Below are 24,326 nucleotides of genomic sequence, written 5' to 3' on the forward strand. Positions count from 1 at the left end.
AATGTTAAACATGGGTATCAATTATACAATAAATACTACAGGCCTGGTGCAAAAAATTCATGCATGGGGGCTGGGGGAGGGTCCTTCATCCTGGCCTGCACCCTCTTGCAATCTGGAACCCTCAGGGATCGGGCCTAAACCAGCAGTCGGACATCCCTCTCACAATTCGGTACCACTGGCTCCTAACCGCTTGCCTGCCTGCCTGCCTGCCTGCCTGATTGCCCCTAAATACTTGCCTGCCTGCCTGATCACCCCTAACCACTCGCCTGCCTGCCTGATTGCCCCTAACTACCTCTGCCTTGGCCCCCGCCACCGCGGCTTAGCCTGGAAGGACGTCCAGAAGGTTGTTTGGCTGTCCGGTCTAATTAGCATATTATACTTTTATTATTATAGATGGAACTCCAAGGAATTGATCTGTAAAGGTTTTTGATTAGAACTTTTATAAAAAAGAATTAAAGGGGCATTTGGCCCATTTTTAGTGAAGGGCGGATAGTCTTTTACTTTAAGAATGCTTTGAACTATGAACTTTTACATATATGTATTAACAGATACATGTTTTATATCGTCTTGATTTTTAGCTTTCAAAAACTAAGGGCTGGTACCTTTCAGTTTGGAAATGGAATCTGAGATAATTATGGTAATTGTGTGGGTGGCTGAGTGATTTGAATCATGGAACACCCACTTAAAATCCTGGTGCTATCTTAGAATAGAAGTGTAACCTATTTTTGTGTGTGTTTGTTAGCCGTTTTAAACTAATCTGGGGAGAAAGGCTTTTGGTAGTGGGCTCAATAGAAATTTAGGTTAGTGAGTGTATCTCCTCACTGCGGGCGGGGTGAATGTGTTGTTATCCTGACTGACCTACTTTCTTCACACACATGTTCTAATTTCATACCTTGACAGAATCAGAGGCAAGGAGGCTGTTGGACATCACTCCAAGTTAGGCATCCCTGTGGAATGTTACAACAGACATGGGGTTGGTTCTTAGGCCAACTGTGAAATATGTTTGCTTTTTTCCTCCTGATTATACAAGGAGTTTGGAGGATCTAGGTGGGCTGGTTATTGCATATTTTTTATGGGCTGAGTGTCATAGAATTTACATGATGTTGACTGACTGTTTCTAGAGCCAGACCTCTGGTGAGCCTGCCTTGCAATCCAGAGATCTTGGCCTATGGATGCTGGAAGTTAACTTTTTTCTTATGTGGACATGCTATAAAAGGTATACAGAGATGCTGATTTTGATCCTGGCAAGTTTCCTACTATAGATAATAAGTTACGTTCAGAAGTTGCAATAATTCCATAGGACACTATGTTGTTGCTAATGAAAGAATCCAACAAAATTGTGTTGGACTTTGAAAAATGAATAAATGCAGTTTCTCCATCACATGGAAAATGACTTTGTGATCATATTCTAGATACAAAGATTAGAGCCACACGTTCTGCTGTAGTTTGCATGGTGAATAGGAAGACCAGTGTTCTAATAACTGCCCATAGAACTCCTCTCCACTCCAAGTCTGAGCCCCAAAAGGCACCAAAGAAATGCTCTTTTTGGGAGGGAGGATACCTATTGGTTTTTATTTTTAAATGAAAATTGTATATGTTTAAATTGTACATGATTAATATACATTTATATAGTGAAATGATTACTACAGTCAAACCAATTAACATATCCACCTCCTGATATATTCACTTATCTAATATGCAGTGTGAGCACCTGAAATCTACTCTCTTAGAAATTTCCAGTACTCAATACAGTATTATTACCTCTAGTCATCATCTGGTATAGTAGATAGCTAGACTTATTCATCCTATATAACTACAACTTGTACCCTTTGACCAAGATCTCTTAGAAGATGGTGAATGATACAGGTCCAAAGTCTTAGGTCCATACAGTGTCAATGTTATGTTAAAGTTTGTACTTAATATAAAAATGTACATAATATATAGGAAAATTCCAAGTAAATAGAACATAATATTTTCTTAGGAATAGTTTAAAAATAGATTTTAAAGTTAAAGATTTTTAATATTGATGGTAAAGAATAGTACTACCTTTTTTCTACAAGTGGTTTTGAAGAACTCCTATACCAAATTATATATAATATACAAAAATAAAACAAGGCCCTTTACTTCATAAGGTGAATGTTATTTTTGTTTGTTTCTGACATCCTTACATATGTTTTTAACATTATGAATGTTTTGCTCTTGGTTACATTGAGAAGAGGGTAAGATCACCCAATGTTTTATGCTTCATTCTGGAATTGTATTTTTTCTTTTAAACTTCCTTTTGAAAATTATAAAGTAGGTTACTAAAATAAATATTTATTTCAAGTGCCTTTCACATTACTGGGTACAAATTATGTAATCAATGAGTGCTTAATATTATCATTATGTTTTGTTATTTTCTTGACACAGTAATTCTGAATTGCTTCTTCTTGCCTTTCATTCCTATGTCCTAGTTTTGTCATTTTGCATTATAACCACATCTCTGCTCTGCTTTGTGTCTCAGTCCTAATAGCACCTCCTCTCATATATTTTTGCCCATTCTGTTAAAGCAATGTTAATCTTCAAGTCTCTTGCCCAAGCAAGAGAACATTTGCTTAGGTACCATTTTCCCATCCTTAACCTCATAACAGTTTACCTAAACATAACAGTTTAGGTAACAGTTTAGGTAAACAGTTTAGGTAAATTTCTACAGGTCTATGATCTCTTACCTACAAGTTTTGAAATCCAAGAGGCTATGAAAATACAAAGGTTTTGTAATTCATATTGATGGCAAAACTTGACCTGAACTGATGTGAAGTTGATGATAATCTTTATTTATCCCATCTAGTGTGGACAAGCACATGTTTTGCTATAGAAATGTTAGTGTATCTGATTATAGAGTATGACCCCAGACCCCACTGGAGGCATTATATAATTCATGTTATATGCAGAGTATTATGTTTCTAAAATTTGAAAGCATTTGAATTCTGAAGTGCATCTGATAGTGAGGGTTATGGTTAAGAGATTGAGGACCTATCCTCTAGTAGTATGTTTTCATTTTTAAACTTTTATTACTAAGGAGCTGCAGGAATGGGAATATTTAAAGGCTTTTAGGCACATAATCTCTCATGGATTACTTTCTAAGACAAGAGAACTACAGAGAAAGAGAGAAATGGAGAACACTGAGCAGTGGCTAAATCAGCGATAGCCAGTGCCAGCCATTTCTCATAGTACATTCAAATGTTGTCCCTAGGGCAGGGTTCTCAACCTTGGCTGCACATTAGAATCATCTGGAAATCTTTTTAAAATCCTGATTTCTGGGCATCATCCTCCAGAAATTCTGTTTCTTTGTTACTAATGTTGTGGCCCCACCCCATAACAAAGAAACAGATTTCCAGGTGATTCTAATGTTCAGCCAAAGTTGAGAACCACTGTCCTAGGGGCTTCATGAGGCACAAATGAATGGAATTCAGGCAGCAAAAGTAGAAGTGAATTCTTCTATGATGTGGGAATACACACACACACACACACACACACACACACACACACTCATACTCATGCATGCTTGTATGTGTGTCCACTCATGTATATCCATAACTGTCTACCATGAAGGGAGTCTAACCAGCAGCCTGTAAGGAGTCAGCTCTGCGCATAGAGACGTAATGAGGATCTCATGGGTGTTCCATGTTTAACATTGCTCCAGAAGCTGGGTTATGTAAATGCATGTGGTGGAATAGTGCTGCTTTCACACAGATGTTTTGGGTTGTAGGTACTAGTAAATGTGGCACCTAAGAGCCAGTATTATCAGAACCGAACAGTCATGTACAGAAGATCCTCTATTGGGTCCTGATTTGCGCCTCTTTAGAGTTTTAATGAGAACCTAAAACCCATTTAATGAAATCTGAATGGAACCCTGAGTGTGTGCTTCATCAATGATGCCTACTAGGAATTCCTTCCGGTAATGATTTTTTAATAAATATTTTATGTCCTCTAGGCTCTGCGCTTCGCATGCACAGGTCAAAGTTTGACATCTTGTGATTTCATATCATTGCTGCTACTTTCTGGGGTATAGCTACTTTGTTCCTCTTTAAGATTATTTCAACTGGCTCTCACATCTTACAGTATAGTAGTGGAAGAGGAAGGATGGTGAAAGGTAAAGATATAAATTTGGGGTGGCTGGGTAGGGATGTATGGATTTAACTATAGACTTTTTAAAAATAAGCAGGCAAAGACTATGGTATTAAATATAATCTCTAACTTGCATGTTTCTGTTCTTACACAGGATACGTTTACATTTTTATTGTTTGGGAATTTGTTTTAGAGTAAAATTGATTGTATTTTTCTCTGGTGCTAGCATAGCCCGGCACATTTTCACTACTATTTTTATTTTAATCTAAAGACAGGCAGGTAGGGGTTAAAATACATTTGAACGTGCTTTTTAATGGGTACCTGTGTCAAACATATGGTCATTTTTGGCATTATAATTGTAATAGCCTCTAGGGATTTCATTTGTCTATAGAGAAGTTCCAGGAACCCCCAGCTATTTTGATTTTTGCAGCTTTTATGATAAGTCCTTATAATATAGACTACTGATTTCTTCTCTGTTCCCGGCTCATTGTTGAAAAGCCAGAGCTATTTTTAACATTTACACAATTTCAGTAGATGAGTCTTCATTCCACAAGGTTTGGTGCTAAATCTGTGGAGCCTTTCGTAATCATATCCTTTCTGTGGTTTGCTTGAATTTGATCACAGTGGCTGATTTCATGCATTGATAATGAAGGCTTAGGTTGCCTGTTTCTCGGCTTAAATCCACCTCAGACTTGGAGGTTGACAGTGCTGCTGGCTTCAGCATGCGCAGAGATAGAGAACTGAAATTGCTCTGCTTTCTTTACAAATGACTCTGAGAGTGCTTGTCCTTCCCTAAAATGATGCCAGCGTGTGAAGGATTTTCAATGAGCAGTGCAATAAGCCAGCATCTGGGAAGGTTCGGAGCGGCACTGATGTAGCGTGGTACTGTCACACAGATCTTCGGGGCTGGAGCCAAGCCTCGGGAGCACTGTGCCTCACGCTGGTCTCCTACTGGAAGTTTTGTTTATCCAACTTGGTTGCTCTCGAAGCTGGTGAAAGCCCTGCCAGGATGTGGAGTGGACTTCCTAGCAGAGGTGAGCATTTTTATTCTACAACTTGGGACGCAGGGATCTGGGGTGTCAGTAACAGATTCTTTCTTACGCTGTGTTGAATCCTGTGGAGTTATCAATTGTGTTCACCACGTCTCGCTGACAGATCCGAAGGGCCAGCACTGAAGCGCAAAATATATGATTCTTTAATGTTATTGGGAAGGAACTCCCTACATGGGTGTGACAGCATTCCTTTCTCTCTGTGCTAGCTGTTTGCCAAGGACATCGTACCAGTAGGTGACTTCCTTTGTATTTAAACATTTGGAACAAGTCAGTGATATTGTGTGATTTGCTATCCTTGCATTAAGCAGGTAGTCAGCAGTGATATTATGTGCTTCAGGTATAAAAAAAAAAAGGCTAGGAACTAAATGTACTTTGTAGAATCTTTGACATGAAATATATATAGGAGGAAACAAGTGATGTGAGGAGATAACTGACAAAGTAAGTGAAATGGATTACATACTGGAGTTGGCACCTTGTTAAGCTTGACATTATTAATAATTAAAAGTTATGACCTGTCGTCCACTGGACAGCCTACAGTAATTGGTTTCTAGAGATGGTATACTGAATGAGAGGAGGAGAAAATTAGCAGCATTTCCTCCTAAAGCATGTTTTAATTAGATGTGACATCTTAAATGTAGCAGATTTTATCATTTAAATGTAAGTAAAGTGCCGACACTCACCTGGGAAGTTAAGCTACTAAATCATCACGCCCAGAGAGGTCTGATGAGGCAGTGTAAGTATCGAGTATTTGAAAGCCAACTATGTCAGAGCAAAGTCAAAGTTAGCCTCTGAGTAGATGGAGTCCTATTGCTCAGGCTCTTCTACACCGTAATTCCTGCACAGTGAGAAGCTGTTTCTAAGGAAGAACGAACTGTGAGAGTTAGGATGCATCCGAATGGCAGTAGTATTCTTATTACGTGTCTGTTTAGAACATTAGGACTGCAAGGAAATCTATTTTTATGTGATTGGAAGCTAGCATGGCACATGGGGTGTGTATATACTGTGTGTGTGTGTGTGTGTGTGTATGTTTATGTGTTTTTCCTGCTAAATTTATTTGAGGCAGCTGTTTTATAGCTTTCAGCTCTGAAGTTATAGATAAGTGTGCATTTGTTTGACAGAAGATTCGAGAACCCCATTTACTGCCAGTACATGTAAAGCTTGGCTAAGCAGACGCATCAGGAGCAAACCGTTTGTGTTCGCCAATCTGTCTCAGCAAGTCCCAGGGCCACTATCTTGCTAGAAGCCACTGTGTGCTTTTGAAAGCATGAAATTAGTTTTATACTGAGCACATGGTTTCTCATTTAGCAGCTCTTTTTATGGTAATGGTCAATTTATGGTTCACCGCCAGGATTTTGGTATTCCGTCAAAGCTGATAGCTTCTGCTAAGGTGTCTCTATGAGATAATTTTTTTAAAACACAGAGATGGGGCGGGGCGGGGGGGGAGGGCAGGCACCTAATAGACCCTCAAGGAGAGATCTTTACCTTCAAACTAGTCTACTTCCTGAATGCATTATCATTTCTCCAAATTTCCTTTATGTTGTTTTAATCCAGGACCTACAGATTTAAAGTTGCTAACATTTCCCTCTTTGGAGCTTACTTGACATGTGAAAATAAAATAGCTATATTCTGAAATGTAAAGTGTTTGTTCAACTTTTTTCAAAGTGTTTGTAGAAAACCACTCTATTAGTGTTGACCATATTGTGCAATCCACCTTTAGGCTTACCTGCTTTTTTCTTAACACTGTTGGAAAGAATGCAAGGCTTTTTTATATGTATTATAATTGATAAAAACTACACATACTTTATTGTGTATATGTGCTATGAGGAGGGTTAGTTACAAATAAAATTAAACAGTCTCAAGATACATTAAAAATGTTGAAAAATGTCTCCTTTTATAAAACCTCTCAAATGTTAACATTATATAAATATTAAAATAGTGTTTGTTTTCACAGTGATAGTAGATGAAATGTACTTTTATATGTTATAAGAATGATTTTCTTAGTCTTGTTCTTTCCATCAGAAAATAAACTTTGTTGAAAGTTTTATTGGTCATAATGCATTTTGAAATAGAGGTATTGAAAATTAATTGCCAATGACATTTAGTGAATTATTTATTCTTGTGTTTATTCTTTGCATGCTTGTATATATATTTATATATGGATTAGGGTACTTGGAATAGTGTTTTTATACTTTTTCTTTCATATGGCCTTGATAATGGAACTGTAAACACTTCTGAAATATTGGATTTTGTGATTTTTTTTTGTTAACCCTTGGATCTTTGCCTATGTTAATGATTATACCTGATTAAGGATTCAAGATAAAATGTTTTTTATTGAAATACAGGGATATAATATGTGACATTGTAATGAAATATTTTCTGCTTTTAGATGAAGCATAATTTTAAACAACTTGCTTGTCTTCTGTTCTTTTGGGAATGTCATGTCACAAGTCATCATTAGCTTGCTTGTCAGGGGGATTTTGTTTTAGCTTTTGACTTATAAATAAGTATCTCATATTTCTCACTTTCCCAAAGCCCATAAAATAAATTTGGTTTGTGGGTTGAGATTTAGAAGGTTAAAAGGTCATCGAGATTTTCTCTTCAAATTTCCTGAGGATGTAATGTGTTTAGAAAATAAAACCTTTAAAGAAGTTTTAGAATGTCAGAATTCTCTTAGAATAGTGAAATGTATCATAGTACATAGATCATGGAAAATTTACTAAAGGAAGTGAGGGATAATTTATCATATCTGCCTGAATTCTTAGCACTAATTTCTCTTTCACAAAAAATAGGATTTAGAAAGTTATGGTGAGGATATAAGATACTCATGCAGCTCAGTGATTTACCTGCATCTATTCACTTGTAAATCAAGAGATAACAATCTGGAGTTTGCTTTAGCAAATTAAAAAATGACTAGTTATGAAATATAGCAGATGTAGTAAACTCGCTTTAGTTGAGAAACATGATTAAAATTAAAGTACTCTTCAATTTCATTGAGCTTTCCCAATGTATATGACTCTTCAAGTTCATTGAGCTTTGCCAATGTATATGTTCAGTAATTAGTCTGTACTATTTATATAGTTTGTATTTCATTTTAGAATATTGTATTTTTTTAGTTGATTTCAGAGAGGAAGGGAGAGGGAGAGAGAGATAAAAACATCAATGATGAGAAAGAATCATCGATCGGCTGCCCCCTGTGTGCCCCATACTGGGGATTGAGCCCTCAACCCAGGCATGTGCCCTGACAGGGAATGGAATTGTGACCTTCTGGTTCATAGGTCGATGCATAACCACTGAGCAACCCTGGCCAGGCTATATGTCATTTTGAGGTATGTTGCTGTAGTGACAAATAATTTTAGTATAAGTATATCCCATGCAATATTTGGTACATACTTTTACTAAAAATTATTCATTGTTTAGCTAAAATTCAAATTTGACTGGGTATACTATACTCAGTATGGGAACCCTACCTACTTTCAAACTAAGGTGAGTTTCCAATAATTAGCTAGATAATTGGGTCTACCTAAACCAAAATGGAGGCTTCGAATTCCTGTCCAAGCAGTCAGTTTCTACTGGTAGAGTTTATGCCTGAAACTCCTATGATAAGAAAGTTTCCATTTGAGAAACTTAAAAGCAGAAATTACTAGTAAGGACCGGAAAGCCTCCTGTAAATACTTACTAGATAAACCAATAAAGGCATGCATTAAATAATGTCAGTAACATTTTAAATAAATAATATTGAGAATTATACAATCAATTTCCAGTTGTTATCCCTTGCCAACTAGAAAATTTTCAGGATTGTCCTTCCTCAACAAGTGTGAGATGCAAATAAATTGATTTTATTTTGTTCTAGTTAAGATGCCAAAGGAGAGATCCCTTCCTCAATGACCCTTCATCCCTCCATCTGGGCTTTATTCAAATGTCCATTGTCCTTTTGATTTTAGGACTCTTTCAACTGCCACTTCCTATGTTTCTTAGAGAAGCAGAGAGACTTGCAAACTGGACTTAGAGGAAAATCTATGAGATACATTTAATTATTCATACACCATGGCTGAGTAAAATAGAATAGATGTAATATTTACTGTGTACCTACTATGTGCCTCATAGGATATCAAAATATTTATAGCCAGTTTTTTAATTGATTTTTTAGCAATGTATTAATATAGCAATTTAATACCCATTGTGCAGATGCTAAACTATTTATCAAAAACACTGTTTGCAGCCCCGAGTTACTCCAATTTTAATGTCACCAGATCAGAGCACAACATTCTATCCTGACTCTGAATGTCACTCTAACACATCTGGCAACCTCCCCACAGGAGAATAAGGAATAAAGGCTCATTCATCTTCTGCATCTCACCCAAGGCTGTATTGTAAAACCCTCTTTGCTCACTCAGCTTTCTGCGCTATTTTTCTTCTCTCTTCTCACTTCCTAATAGCTCCCTCTTCTCCACTATTTTTGTAAACATTCCCACCAGGAATGACTAGACATCACTGTAAAATTTGTTTCTCAAAAGGAGGAAAAAAATAGATAGAAGTCAAATTACATATACTGTAACAGAATTTAGGTTGGGCTGTCTTGCAGTTGATTGGTGAATAATGTAGGGGAGATGTTTGTAGTAAATTCTTTCAACTAACTTTTTTTGTACCCAGCCTAAAATGCCACCTTAGTTCTCTCTCCATCAGTTATATGATATGTCAAACCAGGAAGACTATTTTGAGTCAAATTGATCTGTTGAATGTGAGAGCAGTTAATCCAAGCTTTGGAAATGGATTAACTCTACCAGCCCAATACAGCCAGCCCAATACAGAAATGTTCAGTTACCCATATCTTCTTTTCAATTAAATGCCACCCCCATTGATCTAGGTCACTTCTCAATGTCTGTTGTCCCATAGGACAAATTCTAATTTACTTCCATTTTTTATGTCTAGTAACAGTATACCGCTATTTTAATATGATGATTTTGGATCTCAGAAGATATTGTTTACTCTCCAGCCCTCAATCTGTTTTCTTACTTCTGTGCAGTCATAAATATTATTCATTACTTCTTAATTGTTTAAAATGATATCTGTTACCTTTTCTGGTATCAACACTGTGCTCTTTGGGAAAAGATGCCGATTCTTCTTTACCTTGTCATTCTATTCTAGTCTCCATGTCAGCGCCAGTGTCCTCCGCCTTACATCAGTCCTATTTGGCTGTGCAGTCCGTTTGTTATGGTAAAATACCAATGTGAATCCGTAATCTAAATTTCAATCACAAATTATCTTCAAAACCTTTTTTTTTCTTTTCAATTGTCCTCCAAGTTTTAGAAAAGGCACTAGTAATTTAAAGTGGCTAGTAGTTTGAGAGATCCTATCTTTTAATTTCCTATAAGGTGAAATTGCTCCATAGCTATATTTTCTTGGCAAATGGCAATTGAATAATAAATAGAAGCCTCCCCCAGGGAATTCTGTTCTTTCAGAGTGAGGAGATTTCTATCTTCTGTTTCCATCAGGGAGTCTGCAACACCCCTGGGACATTTAGCTGAACATCTTTTTGCTGACATTTCAGAATGGTGTGAGTTTCAGTGGGAGATCTACAGAACTTCTCCTTTTTCCCTCTGATTCACTCTTTGGTAGTGTTGGTTTTTTAGAAGATGATGGAGGGAATGACTTTACTTCTCATAAGCTTCTGTTTCTTCCAGCAAGTTAAAGTGGTATTTTTTTTTTTTTTACTCAAGTTTTATTTGAGGGTTACTAGAAAGTGGAACCAGAATTTTGAAAAAAAATGTCACAATATCCAGGAGTAAGCAGATTCAGAAATGAATCCATAGGGACATCCTTTTCTGGTATTTTTCTGCATTTTCTGTATTTTTATTGGTGCATAATGGATGATACTAGATTCATGGTAAGTTAGTTAATTCTTGCTTAACTGAAACTTTTGGATTTTGTGTGATATAAGTACACAGCCACTGCTATGTACATTTGGGGAGCAAACAGTGGATGTCACTCTATGTACACAATAGTTAGAAATCCAATAATGGGGTGTGAATAAAGGGTAAGGAGAAAATAGGGATGGCTTGGAAATTATCTCTATCACTTATTTCTTGCTTCAGCTACAACTGATTTAACCAGTATCAGATCCCTATCAGTAAATTTTGTCATTGTTCTTCTTTAATCGACACCTAGGCCATATTTCACACCAAATAAATCAGAATCTCAGGCAGTGCAGCTCAGAAATCAATATTTGTAAAACTCTCAAGGTGATTCCAATGTACAGCTCCAGTTAGAACCACTGTTTTAAAAAGGTAGACCAACTCCAACATGGTCAATTTCAACTGTATTAAATGGAAGAGGGAGTGAGAAAAAATGCAGGGGTATTGATGAACTATAAACATATATGAGTCAAAAGCATGATATGACTTCCCCCCACATCTTAATGGTGTCTTAGATGGCAGTAGAAGAAATAGAGTATCTGTAACAGTGAAGTCTGCTCAACTGACCAGAGCATGCCTGGACTCTGGGAGAAGTGCAGAGAGCTTTAGGTACTTTCATTTGAGAGTGACTACCATGGCCAAGGAGAGATCATTAGAGTATTTGTTATATTATAACATTTGAATTATAGTTTTTCAATAAAGCTTCCAGTTAAAATTAAGAGCAGTGGATGGGCTTTTCAAGAGGAAAGATTTTCAATTGCACTTGAACTGCACAATAAAGCTCTTGGAATATGAAGAGATTCCTTTTTGGGCGTAGTGCATGTCCCTTATTGGTGGTTGTGAAGCAGAAGGTGACTTAGGTGTGTGAAAAGGAGGATAAGGCTTGGATTGATGGTTAAAGTAGGTGATGTTCCAACTTCAGACTCTATAATTATAAGAGCTAGATTAATAAGGCAGTATAGCAAGACCATTTGTTCATCACATTAGTTCTGCTCTGTGGGAGGGCTTTCTGTGAGGTTAAAAGCATAGGTCCACCACAACATAGCTACATGATCATGGGTAAGTTACTTCACTTTCCAAGTCTGTTTCCTCACCTATAAAACAATAATAGTAATAGATGTCAATGCATAGGTTTATTGTAAAGATTAAGTTATAGTAATGTATATAAAATTTTTAGTGTGGCAAACTGAGGGAAAATCTAAGGGATATAATGTAATCAGGAGTTCTAGTAAAAGCTGTGGGGTTGCCAATGATGACTTTATGCTTTTACATGTGCTAAGTACTCAATAAATGTAGCCTATTATTATTTAGAAGTTATTCTTTCCTATATTGTAGCTGCCTTGTAGTAAAATTTAGGGTCTGAGAGGTAAAACCTAAAGCAGGTAAATATTTTTGGGAGATATGTGCCCGGAGCATAGGAATTCCAAATGGAGGGGCACAGCATGGAGGCTTTGAGTAGGAGAAGGCCACAGAATCACCCTGCATGGGAAAGCAAGGGAGATTCTGAAAGGGGATTAGGGAACCTAATTTCTTATAATTCTTCATCCTTTTCCATCTATTATTTTATTTGATCCATACTGTAACTCTGGGATGTAGATAAAGTAGTATTTGCTCATTACACTGAAAATAAATCAGCATCAAGGAAAAGGTGACTCGCCAAAGAGAGCAGAACCTAGCTCTCTTGAACCCTCAAACCGCAACCCTTACATCACACCAGCTTCTTCTGCCCAGGTCTGTGGGCAGCCCAGCTGCATTTGAGTAAGGAGTTACCTGTAGACTACAAACAATGGGATGAAGTTTGGAAATTAAGGAAAAATGTGAAAAGGCAGTATAATTAGTGAGTTGAATTTAGTCAAGGGATAAAATTTTAAATCTTTCTTGTTGATTGGAAGACAGCTTTTAAGGAAGTTTGGAATAATAATTAAAAGCTCAAGTAGTAGTCTCCCAGTCAATGATGTTGACATTAGCATCACATTTTATAGTATCTGAATACTTTCTGTGTAATAAAATTGACTACATTTAACACACCTAAAACTTGAAGGCAAGTATGGTATAACAAATTAAATAATTAATAAGAATCACCATATATTAAAAAAATTTAAATTCAATGAATTATGGAGGATGAAGGGCAGAAGGGGAAAGTTTGTGCTTTGATTCTATTAATCAAAAGGAGAGCTAAAAAATCTGCAAAATGGGTGGAGAAATGCTATGATTTTTTTTTAAATGAAGTTGTAAGTCCCCAAAACAAGTAGCAAACAAGATAGTTTTATAAATTATTCTGCATGCATAAATTATTGCAATAAGTATAGATTATAAGTATGAATGTGCCAGTTAAAATAATTTCACCTTTTTAGACCTTTTAATTATTAGCTGTAATTGCCATAATCAAACTTCTTGCTGACCAAAGTATTATATTTATATTCCTTATCACTGTGTTCCTTGCATAGCTTAAAAATGTAAAAATAAATTAGATAAGTAAGATATATTTAAGGAACAAGCTCTTCACCCAGAGTTAATCATTTCTACATCCAAACAGTATACATGTGCATATCTGTTATTTTCTAATTGTGTTTCTTTCCTACTAGACTGTCTTTCAGATAGGAACTGTGTCCCAATTCTTTTAATACATAATTCTCAATACAATGCTTGACACATAGTAAATGATATATTTAAAACATTGACTAACGGATGGGACACTTGAATGTGGTATCAGGCACTTGAATTTAGGATCTGTGAACATGTGCAGAACTCAATAAATTATGTGATATTATCATTTATAAAAATATTCATTCTTTAATTAAAACTACAGTGAGACACTTTTTACCTATCAGATGGACAAGATCAAGACTTATAATACAACTAGAGGCCTGATGCACGAAATTCGTGCAAGGGGCTCGGACCTCACAGCCGCAGTGGCTTGCCTTGGCCCTCGCAGCACTGGCCTTGTCCAAAAGGTTGTCCAGAAGGTTGTCCGGCTTTCTGGTCTAATTAGCATATTAAGCTTTTATTATTATAGATGAGTTAACATGTATGGGCATGGGGGCACTCTCATACATGGGTGGAGAGTGTAAATTGGTTCATGTATTTGTAGGGCAATGTAGCAATAATTCTCAAAACTTAATGCATATCTTTTGACCCAGCAATTTTAATACCCCAGTTAGTCAACATATATGCTTGCATATGTATACAAAGATGCATAGAACAGTTCATTTTCATTCATGTGCCTATCTATAAATACATATGGGATTTTATTGTAACATTATTTGTAGTAGGAAAATATAAACAGAAATACCCAGCAATAGATGGTAATAATTATGGCCTATTTCAGCTGCTATGACAAAATACCACAGACTGAGTAGCATTTTAATCAACAGAATTTTATTTCTCACAGTTTTGGAAGTCAAAGATCACGGTGCCAGTATTGTGAGCAAGGGCCCTCTTCCAGGTCATAGACTTCTCATTGTATCCTCATATAGTGAAGGAGCAAGTGATCTCTGTGGGGACTTTTTTATAAGAACATAAATTCCTTTCTTGAGGATTCTATCGTCATGAACTAAGCACTTCCCAAGGGTTTTATCTCTGAATACCATCACATTGGGCATTAGGATTTCAACACTGGAATTTGGGGAGCTCACAAACATTCAAACCATAGGAGACAATATGCAGTAATCCTATAAAATAAAAGCCTAATATGCAAATTGTCCCCTGGACAGGGAGTTCAACCAGGGGGTGGGGCTAGCTAACCAACTGCCCACAGCCCCTCCACCTGGCTGCCCCCCCCACCCCCCCCCAGCCAGTGGTGGCCGCAGGCAGACAGGGGAAGGGAGGCCCTGGCCAGCAGCCGGCAGCTGCTAGGGACCCTACCCATTCATGAATTTCGTTTACTGGGCCTCTACTTTAAAATAATAAAGAACATCTATAAGAACGGATATGGAACAATGTACAAAGATATAAGTAAAACAAATAATATGCAGAACAAAGTATATGTTGTTTGTATAAAATATGTATGTGTGTTTCTGTGTGTTATTGTGTGTGTATACATGTATATACATAAAGAGAGAGAGGGAAAGGGGAAGGGAGGAGGATAAAGAGAGAGAAAAGGGATAAGTGAATTTCATGGAGACACTAGGGACTGATTTCAAATGTATTTTTCTCTTTTGTACTCTTTGAAGTAGACTATTTTTCAGTGATCTTTGAACTTTTTATTAGCCTCATGCCTCCCAAGGAGTGCCCCACTTCTGCTTTCATGCCTCAGAGCTCTGGTGTTGACCTAAGATACCACATTGCTGTCCACATCTTGCAGGTCATGGTCTTTTGGCTGGGTTGTACAGAATTGCTGTTGTCCAGGGTGTCTTCCAGCAGGTGGTGGTAGGTGCCAATCTCAGCCTTCAGCTTGACCTTGATGTACAGCATGGCCTCGTACTTCTTGGCCTGATGCTGCCCCTCTGCCAGGGTCTGGGCCAGCTCTGATTCCAGGTGCAGCGGAATCCTGTTAAGCTCTTCCACCTGCATGGCATAGCATATCTTCGCCTCCCTCAGGCTGTTCTCCAAACTGGACTCCATGAGAAATCTGAAGGCCAGTGTGGAGAACAGCCTGAAGTAGACTTTTATTTAACTATTATACCCCTTTGTAGTTTTTTTTTATTTCTTTATAGATTAAGGTATTACATATGTGTCCTTACCCTCCCATTACTTCTCCCCACCCACTCATGCCCTCACCCCTCTGTTGTCTGTGTCCATTGGTTAGGATTATATGCATGCATACAAGTCCTTTGGTTGATCTCTCCCTCTTTCCCCCACCCTCCCCTACCTTCCCTCTGAGGTTTGATGTTCTGATTGATGATTCTCTGTCTCTGGATCTGTTTGTGTTCATCAGTTTATGTTGTTCATTATAATCCACAAATGAGTGAGATCATGTGATATTTATCTTCCTCTGACTGGTTTATTTCACTTAGCATAATGCTCTCCAGGTCCATCCATGCTGTTGCAAATGCTAAGAACTCCTTTTTTTACAGCAGCATAGTATTTCACTGTGTAGATGTACCACAGTTTTTTAATCCACTCATCTGCTGATGGGCACTTAGGCTGTTTCCAAATCTTAGCAATGGTGAATTGTGCTGCTATGAACACAGAGGTCCATATATCCTTTCTGATTGGTGTTTCTAGTTTCTTGGGATATATTCCTAAAAGTGGGATCACTGGTCAAATGGGAGTTCCATTTTTAACTTTTTGAGGAAACTCCATACTGTCTTCCATAGTGACTGCACCAGTCTGCATTCCCACCAGGCGTGCAGGAGGGTTCCTTTTTCTCCACATCCTCTCCAGCACTTGTCGTTTGTTGATTTGTTGATGATAGCCAGTCTGACAGGTGTGAGATGGTACCACATGTCGTCTTGATTTCCATCTCTCGGATGATTAGTGACTTTGAGCATGTTTTCATATGTCTCCTGAGCTTTCTTCTGTCTTCTTTTGAAAATTGTCTATTTAGGTCCGTTGCCCATTTTTTGATTGGGTTGTTTATCTTCCGTTTGTTAAGTTGTATGAGTTCCCTGTAATTGTTGGAGATTAAACCATTATTGGTGATAACATTGGAAAATATATTCTCCCATGCAGTGGGCTTTCTTGTTGTTTTGTTGATGGTCCCTTTGTAGTTTTGAATATTTTATCACCTACATAGTTTACTTTTGAGAAAAATAGATATCTACACTAATAAAAGAGAAACATGGTAATTGGCGTACGACTGCTACCCTTTTCATTGGCTAATCAGCGAGATATGCAAATTAACTGTCAGCCAAGACGGCGGCCGGCAGCCAGGCAGCTTGAAACTAACATGAGGCTTGTTTGCCTCAGTGACGGAGGATCGTGGGAGGAAACCAGCGTTCCCCGCCTGCGGCTGCAGGCCTCTGAGCGGGCAGTTTAAGAAACATTGTAACAAATACCGCCGGACTTCAGCCAGCAGATTCACAACATTGTAAGCAAAGGCCAGAAACCTACTTTCAGCCTTGCGGAGGCCTAAGAGCTGGAGCCAAGCCTCAAGGTAAAGCTGGCCCAGAATTAAAAAATAGAAAAGAAAAAAAGGAGCGGTTGGGAACTTCAGTCACTCCCAGCCTGAAAACAGCCCTCAGCCCCTCACCCAGACTGGCCAGGCACCCCAGTGGGGACCCCCACCCTGATCCAGGACACCCTTCAGGGCAAACCAGCTGGCCCCACCCATGCACCAGGTCTCTACCCTATATAGTAAAAGGGTAATATGCCTCCCGGCACCGGGATCAGCGTGACAGGGGGCAGCGCCCAAACACCCTGATCGCCCTGTGGCTTTGTGTGTGACAGGGGGCGGGGCCCCAACCCCCTGAGCAGCCCTGCTCTGTGCCTGATAGGGGGGAGATCCCCAACTCCCACCCCCCCACGGGCCCTGCTCTGTGTGATGGGGTAGAGCCATAACCTCCCCATCGGCCCTGCCCTGAGTGTGAGAGTGGCGGCGCCCCAACCCCCTGATCGGCCCTGCTCTGTGGGTGATAGAGGGCGGTGCCCCAACCCCCTGATGGGCCCTGCTCTGTGTGTGACGGGGGCAGCGCCCCAACCCCCTGATTGGCCGTGCTCTGTGCTTGACGGGGTGGCGCTGCAACCTCCCCATCGACCCTGCCTTGAGTGTGACAGTGGGCGGTGCCCCAACCCCCTGATTGGCACTGCTCTGTGCGTGACAGGGGGTGGCGCTGCAACCTCCCCATCGACCCTGCCTTGAGTGTGACAGGGGGCGGTGCCCCAACCCCCCAATCGGCCCTACCCTGAGCATGAATGAGGGTGGCATCACAACCTCCCAATCTGCCCTGCTCTGTGCATGACGGGGCAGCGCCCCAACTCCCCAATCGGCCCTGCTCTGAGCCCGACCAGGGGCTGCACCTAGGGATTGGGCCTGCCCTCTGCCACCCGGGAGCAGGCCTAAGCCAGCAGGTCGTTATCTCCCGAGGGGTCCCAGACTGCGAGAGGGCACAGGCCGGGCTGAGGGACCTCCCTCCCCCCCGAGTGCACAAATTTTTGTGCACCGGGCCTCTAGTATTAATATAAAAATAAAATGAAATATAAAAGAAATGGTGGGAAAATGGGAGGAATGTAATGTGATAAAAAGTTATCACAGTAAAAGCTTGTAGGGTTGTCAGATGATGACTACATGGTTTCCAGATGCAGTTAACAGATGAGAAAAAAATGTAAAGCATAAGCCATTTCACCAGGTAATGGATGGTGATCAAGCCTGTTGTTGCCCTTTGTCCTTCCAAGTGTTTGCTCCCTGTAAGTTCAAGGTGAAAAGCTGGTATTTGGTCAAGTCCTGAGCAGGTGTTGCATTGACCTTCTATAACTATCCCCAGTGTCCAACCTTAGCCTGCCTGATGGTGTGTGATTTTCCTTCCAGAACTTGCTGGAAATATGCTCCTCATGTATACACGCTTGTACATGTGAGTGTCCCTCCCATAACATACTTCCAGTGGTCTTTGTCTTGAGTGTTCATGTGAAAACACCAGGGCCTAAAAGGACTTCAGCTTTGTGAAAGGAATTTCCGAAGTACATAGATCAATGCAAGCCACATGAACATATTAAGAGAAAAAGGAGGAAAGACCAAAAAACCATGTTAAAATAATAGTAAGCATGACCCAGTTCCACAAACATGACTGCATTCCGTGCAGCACTGAGCTAATTTCTGTTGTGCAGTGGGCTTGTTTTTAATTTCATACATTTAGTTCTCTGTTTGAGAAACTCATAGCACTTGGTGATCTTACCTTTGGGTTGTAATACAAAGTCATGATGAGATGATGGACATTTTATCATGAATTCCCTTGCTTCTGGGGATTTAATGCTGAGTTTGAATGTTAATTTATCTTATTCTTTTTGTTTAATAAGCTCAAGATCCCAGCTGAGCTGAAGTGGGAGTGATTTTATATCAAAATTCAGTGTCAGCTTGCAGAAATGTGGCATGAAGGACTTGATTAATGTTATGATCAGCTGACTGTTGATTAACTAGACCAGTCTTTTAACTCATCTAAATGGGCTATTTTTTTTTGGTCTTTAAAATATACTATTGTTTGCAATTAAGATGATATTATTGGATTTTCCCAGATTATAATATATACCCTTTCCTATTATGATCAGCTGCATAATTGCTGATCATATGCATTGCCTACAAGACTAAGTTTGTATTTCTGAATTCATACAGAGCCAACTAGATGGCAGGAAAGCCATGATATGTGTTTCATTAGCACCATGTTCTTATTGGCTAAACTAACTGGACACCATTACTGTTGACCTAATGCAATATTCTATGAATTCCCATCTTTCTCTGCCTTATAAAAATGACAGTAGAAATTGAGCAGGGAAAGATGCCTACACACTTGCTATGTTAAATGAAGTTTTGGGTGCTTCAGAGCCTGGCACAATGCTTAAAAACATGGTAATTGTGGAGGGGAAAAAAAGCAGAGGTACACCTTTCTAAATTTGCAGTCTTGGCTACCCCTTTTGTGCAAAAGAGAAGTGATACTAGCCAGATCTGAACATTACAGGTTAAAAGTCAATGTATGCATATTTTGCTTGCATTTCGGCCTGCCTAATGCATATTTCTAAAAATTTAACCCATTGAAACTAGTGATTCCATGATAAAGTCCAAGTTACATTTCTACAGTGAAAAGAAAAAATGTCCCAGTAGACCTAGTTTATAACTCTTGCTGCCTTAGGACATTCTGGTCATCCTGGAAAACCAGAGCATGGCAGGGATTCTTTCAAACTTAATTACACTTTTGAGTCTACACTTCTTTATCTTGCTGCCATCCTGTCTCATTCTTTCTGTAGCTTAAGAATTGTTTTATTACTTCACACTAAATCTCCTGTCTATAAATTCCTCTATTCATTCATTCGTTCATTTATTCATTTGTATGTTTATTCAGTAGCATTTACTAAGCATAACTTTTGTCCTACATTCTTTCATCGGTACAGAAGCTGCACCCAAGTTACACATACACTGGGTTGCAATAACTGATTTGTAAGTTAGTTAGTGGTTTTGAGCCATCTTCCCATAGATTTAGTATTTTAAATTAGGTTTGTGCTTCCAAACTAGCGAAGCACTGGTGGGGAAATGTCAGAAGAGTAATGCACAATTGTCATAGGAAGAAGCACCATTTATACTAGTAATAGAGAGTAGTGAAGAAAAGGACAGGGGGTAGGACCAGAAAGTCAAGGTGTAAAATGAAATGTTCCTATCATGGTGAGGTCAGCATTTAACTCCTTTTCTAGCATCAAGGGTCACAGAGGAAAGTCTTCCTCTGTATTTGGAGAGTACGGGAAGAGGCCATTTAAAGTTCTTTATAGGTGCTGATTATATAATTTATCATCAAAATGGGACCATTATAAGAGAGTTATTAATGTTTAAGCTAGGATCGAGGCATAAATCAGGTTGTCTCACTGGGATGTATGGTCACTCTAATAAGGACTGCAATTAGTTTTAGAATGTTCCTATTGGGTGTTAAGTAGATTGAGCAAGAATCCAGATATGGTAAGATTTAACCGTTTAGAATTCACAATTAAAAAAAAGCAATCCTAGCCTTGGAACACTATTTATTCAATTCCCTGCCTTCCTGATTGCTAATATCTATGGGACCCTTGGAATAGTTAGGAAATTGGAGAAGATGAGTATTTCATATAAGCCTTATTCAACTGGAAAAATAAGAATGACATTGGGCAAGAGGCTATACTAGTTAATATGATATCACTAAATTAGAAAATGCAAGACTTACCATCTTGATTTTTAACTCAGATTTTCGCTGTCATTTTGAAAATGCTGGGAGGTTGACAGCTGTTTACAAAGTCAGTTTTCTAAGACCATTTTGCACTCTTAAGATTCTGTTTTCATGGAATCTCCGTCTAAATGGGTCCACCTCCAGCTGTCTCAAACTGAGTTTAATCACCAGGAAAGTTCTGCTGATTGTCAATGATGTTTGCTTAAGTCAACTCTAGCTGTGTTGCCTTTCTACCTATGTCTTTCAGCATGTCCTAGAGAATGAAATGTTTCCTTTTGGGATTTTCAGGAAACTTGAACAAAAATAATTTCCCTTTTATTAGACTAGAAGAATATTTTCATTGGTTTTCTTTAATCCACTTTTGACTCCAGTGTAAATATTTTATATGAGCTAAATTTTCTTTGAAGTCATGTTTTAACTCTGCTAGTCATTAGAATTTAACATATTCTCTGTCTGATGCACTAATTTAAAGTATAAACTATTTAAATCTTTAGAAATAAAAGACTTTAGTTTGCTAACCAGGTTTTTTGTTTTTTATTCCTCACCTGAGGATATGTTTTCATTTATTTTAGAGAGAGAGCAAGGGAGAGGGAAAGAGAGAGGGAGAAACATTGATGTGAGAGAGAAACGTAGATCAGTTGTCTCCTGACTGGGGATTAAACCCACAACCTGGGTATGTGCCCTGACCAGGAATCCAACCCCTGACCTTTTGGGGCACGGGATGATGCTCAACCAACTGAGTCACATTGGCCAGGGTGCTAACCAGTTTTACAGATATTTGCTGACATCAATTATTTGGGAAGGAAAACAACATATTGAAAGCAGATAATAGTAAACTTAAAACAAAAATGATTTAAAAATACTTACCCATATGTTAATGCTGTTACATATGTTAATGTAATCATATGTTAATGATTACCTCTGAGAAAGATTACTTTTTAAAATCCAAATGTGGATCTTACACAGTGACTGCTCCCTTCCATGTAAAAGGTACTATAGTGGTGGTAAGAGCACCAGACAAGAGTTGGATTTTCTGGATTTTTATTTTGAGGCTGCTACTGCTTAACTTTGAGACCTTGAATAAGTCACATAACCCTCTGGGCTTCAAATTACCTTCTTGCCAAAATGAGAGATTCAGACTACATTTTTAGTACTCTTTAAGAACCACTTAAGCTGGAAAATTCTAGCGATATTTTTCATTTGACTTCATTTCATAGCAACATTCTTACTCATCATATAGATTTTTGAAGATTAACTGCATTCATAGTTTTATAAAAAATAGAAGAAAATTTGTAATGGTTTCTCACAAGTAGCTGCTCTCAGAACATGAGATAAATATACTGCAAGAGTTTGATTGTGTGCATCTTATTCAGGCAAATTTCTCATTCATTTTTGTATGAAAACAGAGTCAAACCTGACAAGAGAGCAGTTCTCTCTGAGAATGGGGATGAACTGCCTGTGTTTTAAGATTCAGGGCACTGCCCAGATGGTGTGGCTCAGTGGTTGAGCACCAGTGTATGAACTCAGAGGTCATGGTTCGATTTCCGGTCAGGGCACCTGCCAGGGTTGCAGTGGTTAGGGGGGTGGGGATATGTGCAGGAGGCAACCAAGCAATGATTCTCTCTCATCATTGATGTCTCTCTCTCTCTCTCTCTCTCTCTCTCTCTCTCTCTCCCACCCTTCTTCTCTGAAATCAATAACAATATCTTTTTTAAAAATTCAGGGCATGTACTGTGAATTTGATGCTCTTAAGAAATATCTTGAAATGCCTACGTTGTTATCAATCTGCAAGCATTTTACTACTAAATATCCATTTTGTAGACTTCACAACAGTGCCCCCAGTGATGTGATTAGTCATCCAGTGAAAACCTGCTGCCTCCCAGCTAGTCTAGGCATCTGCTCACAAGTAAGATTTCCTCAATGTTCAAAATAAATCTTTTCAGTCACTTTATGGTAGCTTTGATGTGCACCATATGGCTTAAGTATATAGAATTTAGGTGTGACATAGTGTTTTTGCATGGTGGTTATTCAAAACAGTTTTTATTTGAACATGTTCATTGATTACATTTTTAATCATATAATTCCAAATTTATCCTTGTTTTGTATATAATTCTAAGTTCATAAAAATAAAAAATATATCCAAGCAGAAAGACTATATAATTATAGTCTACTTAAGTAGATTATAAATATTTTGGGTTGGTGAGAATTACTGTTCTTCCCATGGTTAATCCTTAAAAGGTTAGAAGTAGTCATTTATAACTGTAGCAATTATGTACTTTTCAGATATTATTTTCCAGTTATATAGGACCATTTACAAGTATTACACTATAACATAGTTTATGCTGTAGGATCCTAATATTGCTTAGCTCTATATACCAAACAATAAATCAGTTATATATTTTACATTGTTTGGAGTGTTCCTTTTTGAAAAGATAAAATTGATGCATATTTTAAGTAGGATAATTCATATTAGAGTCTATTTTAATATATTTAAATTAGTAAAATAGACTCCTCTTCCTCTTCCTTCTCCTTTTTTTAATGCTTTTGGTTAGAATGAGCTACATCTTTTCTTAAAAATTCCATTGCTGTTTTCTGCACATTTGGAAGTTTAATGTTCTATATCTGCTCTTTTAGTGATTATTTCATATATTTTAACATGATACTTAAAGTCTGAAAATAATCAATGCCCTTTACCATTATCTTGAAATATACATTCTCTCTGAAGTTTATATTCCAATCTTGACCAGTATTTTTATTTCAGGCTATTTTCTTTCCACAAATTAGGTATTATTATCGTTGTTTTAAATTATCAATATATTTTTTAGATTTACCTTTTGAGGGAAGTTATCAAGACTAAGCCTGTCTTGCATGAGATGATTGATGGTTTTGGATTTACCTTATGCCAACATTGTTTTTTGGAAACATACTTAGTTAAGATGAATGTGGCATGTCAGTTATGTTCAGTATTATTTATTTGAAGACAACTCCTTATTGGGACTAAGAAGACTGTTAGTTGACATACAAACTGAAGGGCCAGGTGATCACAAGTATATGAAAATCGGTTGGAGAAAACATAGCATTCGCTTCCCTGGATGGTTCCCCATAACTGAGTGTATATCTTATAGGGACTGGGGAAATACACTCACTGGCAATTATAAGGTATGATTTCCTTCATGTATGAGGCTTCCTGGTGTCAGAGTAGCCTGCATTCGCTTGGGAGATCTCATTTATTACAACTGAGTTGAGCATAATCTTAATGGGATTAGGAGACTGCTTTTAGAACTTCTATGGAAGATATATTTGATGCTATCATACAGGCATGCTCTGTTTACGCTACTGTATCTAAGTAAACCTGGTGACAGTTAAAATCTTTTGTGTCCTATAAGTATGAAAGCCAGTCTGAATACAAACTACTGCTGGCCATACAGAGTGGGTATTGCAGCCCACACATTTACCAATAGCTTAGCTCATTCTTC

The 24,326-nt window shown here is 38.2% G+C and overlaps 1 protein-coding gene across 3 annotated transcripts in view; it reads left to right on the top strand.

Moving 5' to 3' along the window:
- ZNF385B (zinc finger protein 385B) overlaps positions 1-24,326 on the top strand; it is a 365,265-nt gene that overhangs the window by 115,730 nt on the left and 225,209 nt on the right. The window contains exon 4 of one of the 3 annotated variants that reach the window (XM_036320795.1): positions 5,004-5,141. The exons of 1 other annotated variant lie outside the window; for it this stretch is intronic. In XM_036320795.1, the coding sequence (XP_036176688.1) occupies positions 5,004-5,141 (138 nt within the window). Of the gene's footprint in view, positions 1-4,800; positions 5,142-24,326 lie in introns of those variants that run through there. One more of the 3 variants, XM_036320792.1, reaches the window with a different exon arrangement.

Source organism: Myotis myotis, unplaced genomic scaffold, assembly GCF_014108235.1.
Source record: "Myotis myotis isolate mMyoMyo1 unplaced genomic scaffold, mMyoMyo1.p scaffold_m19_p_8, whole genome shotgun sequence".
NCBI classification, from domain to species: Eukaryota; Metazoa; Chordata; class Mammalia; order Chiroptera; family Vespertilionidae; genus Myotis; species Myotis myotis.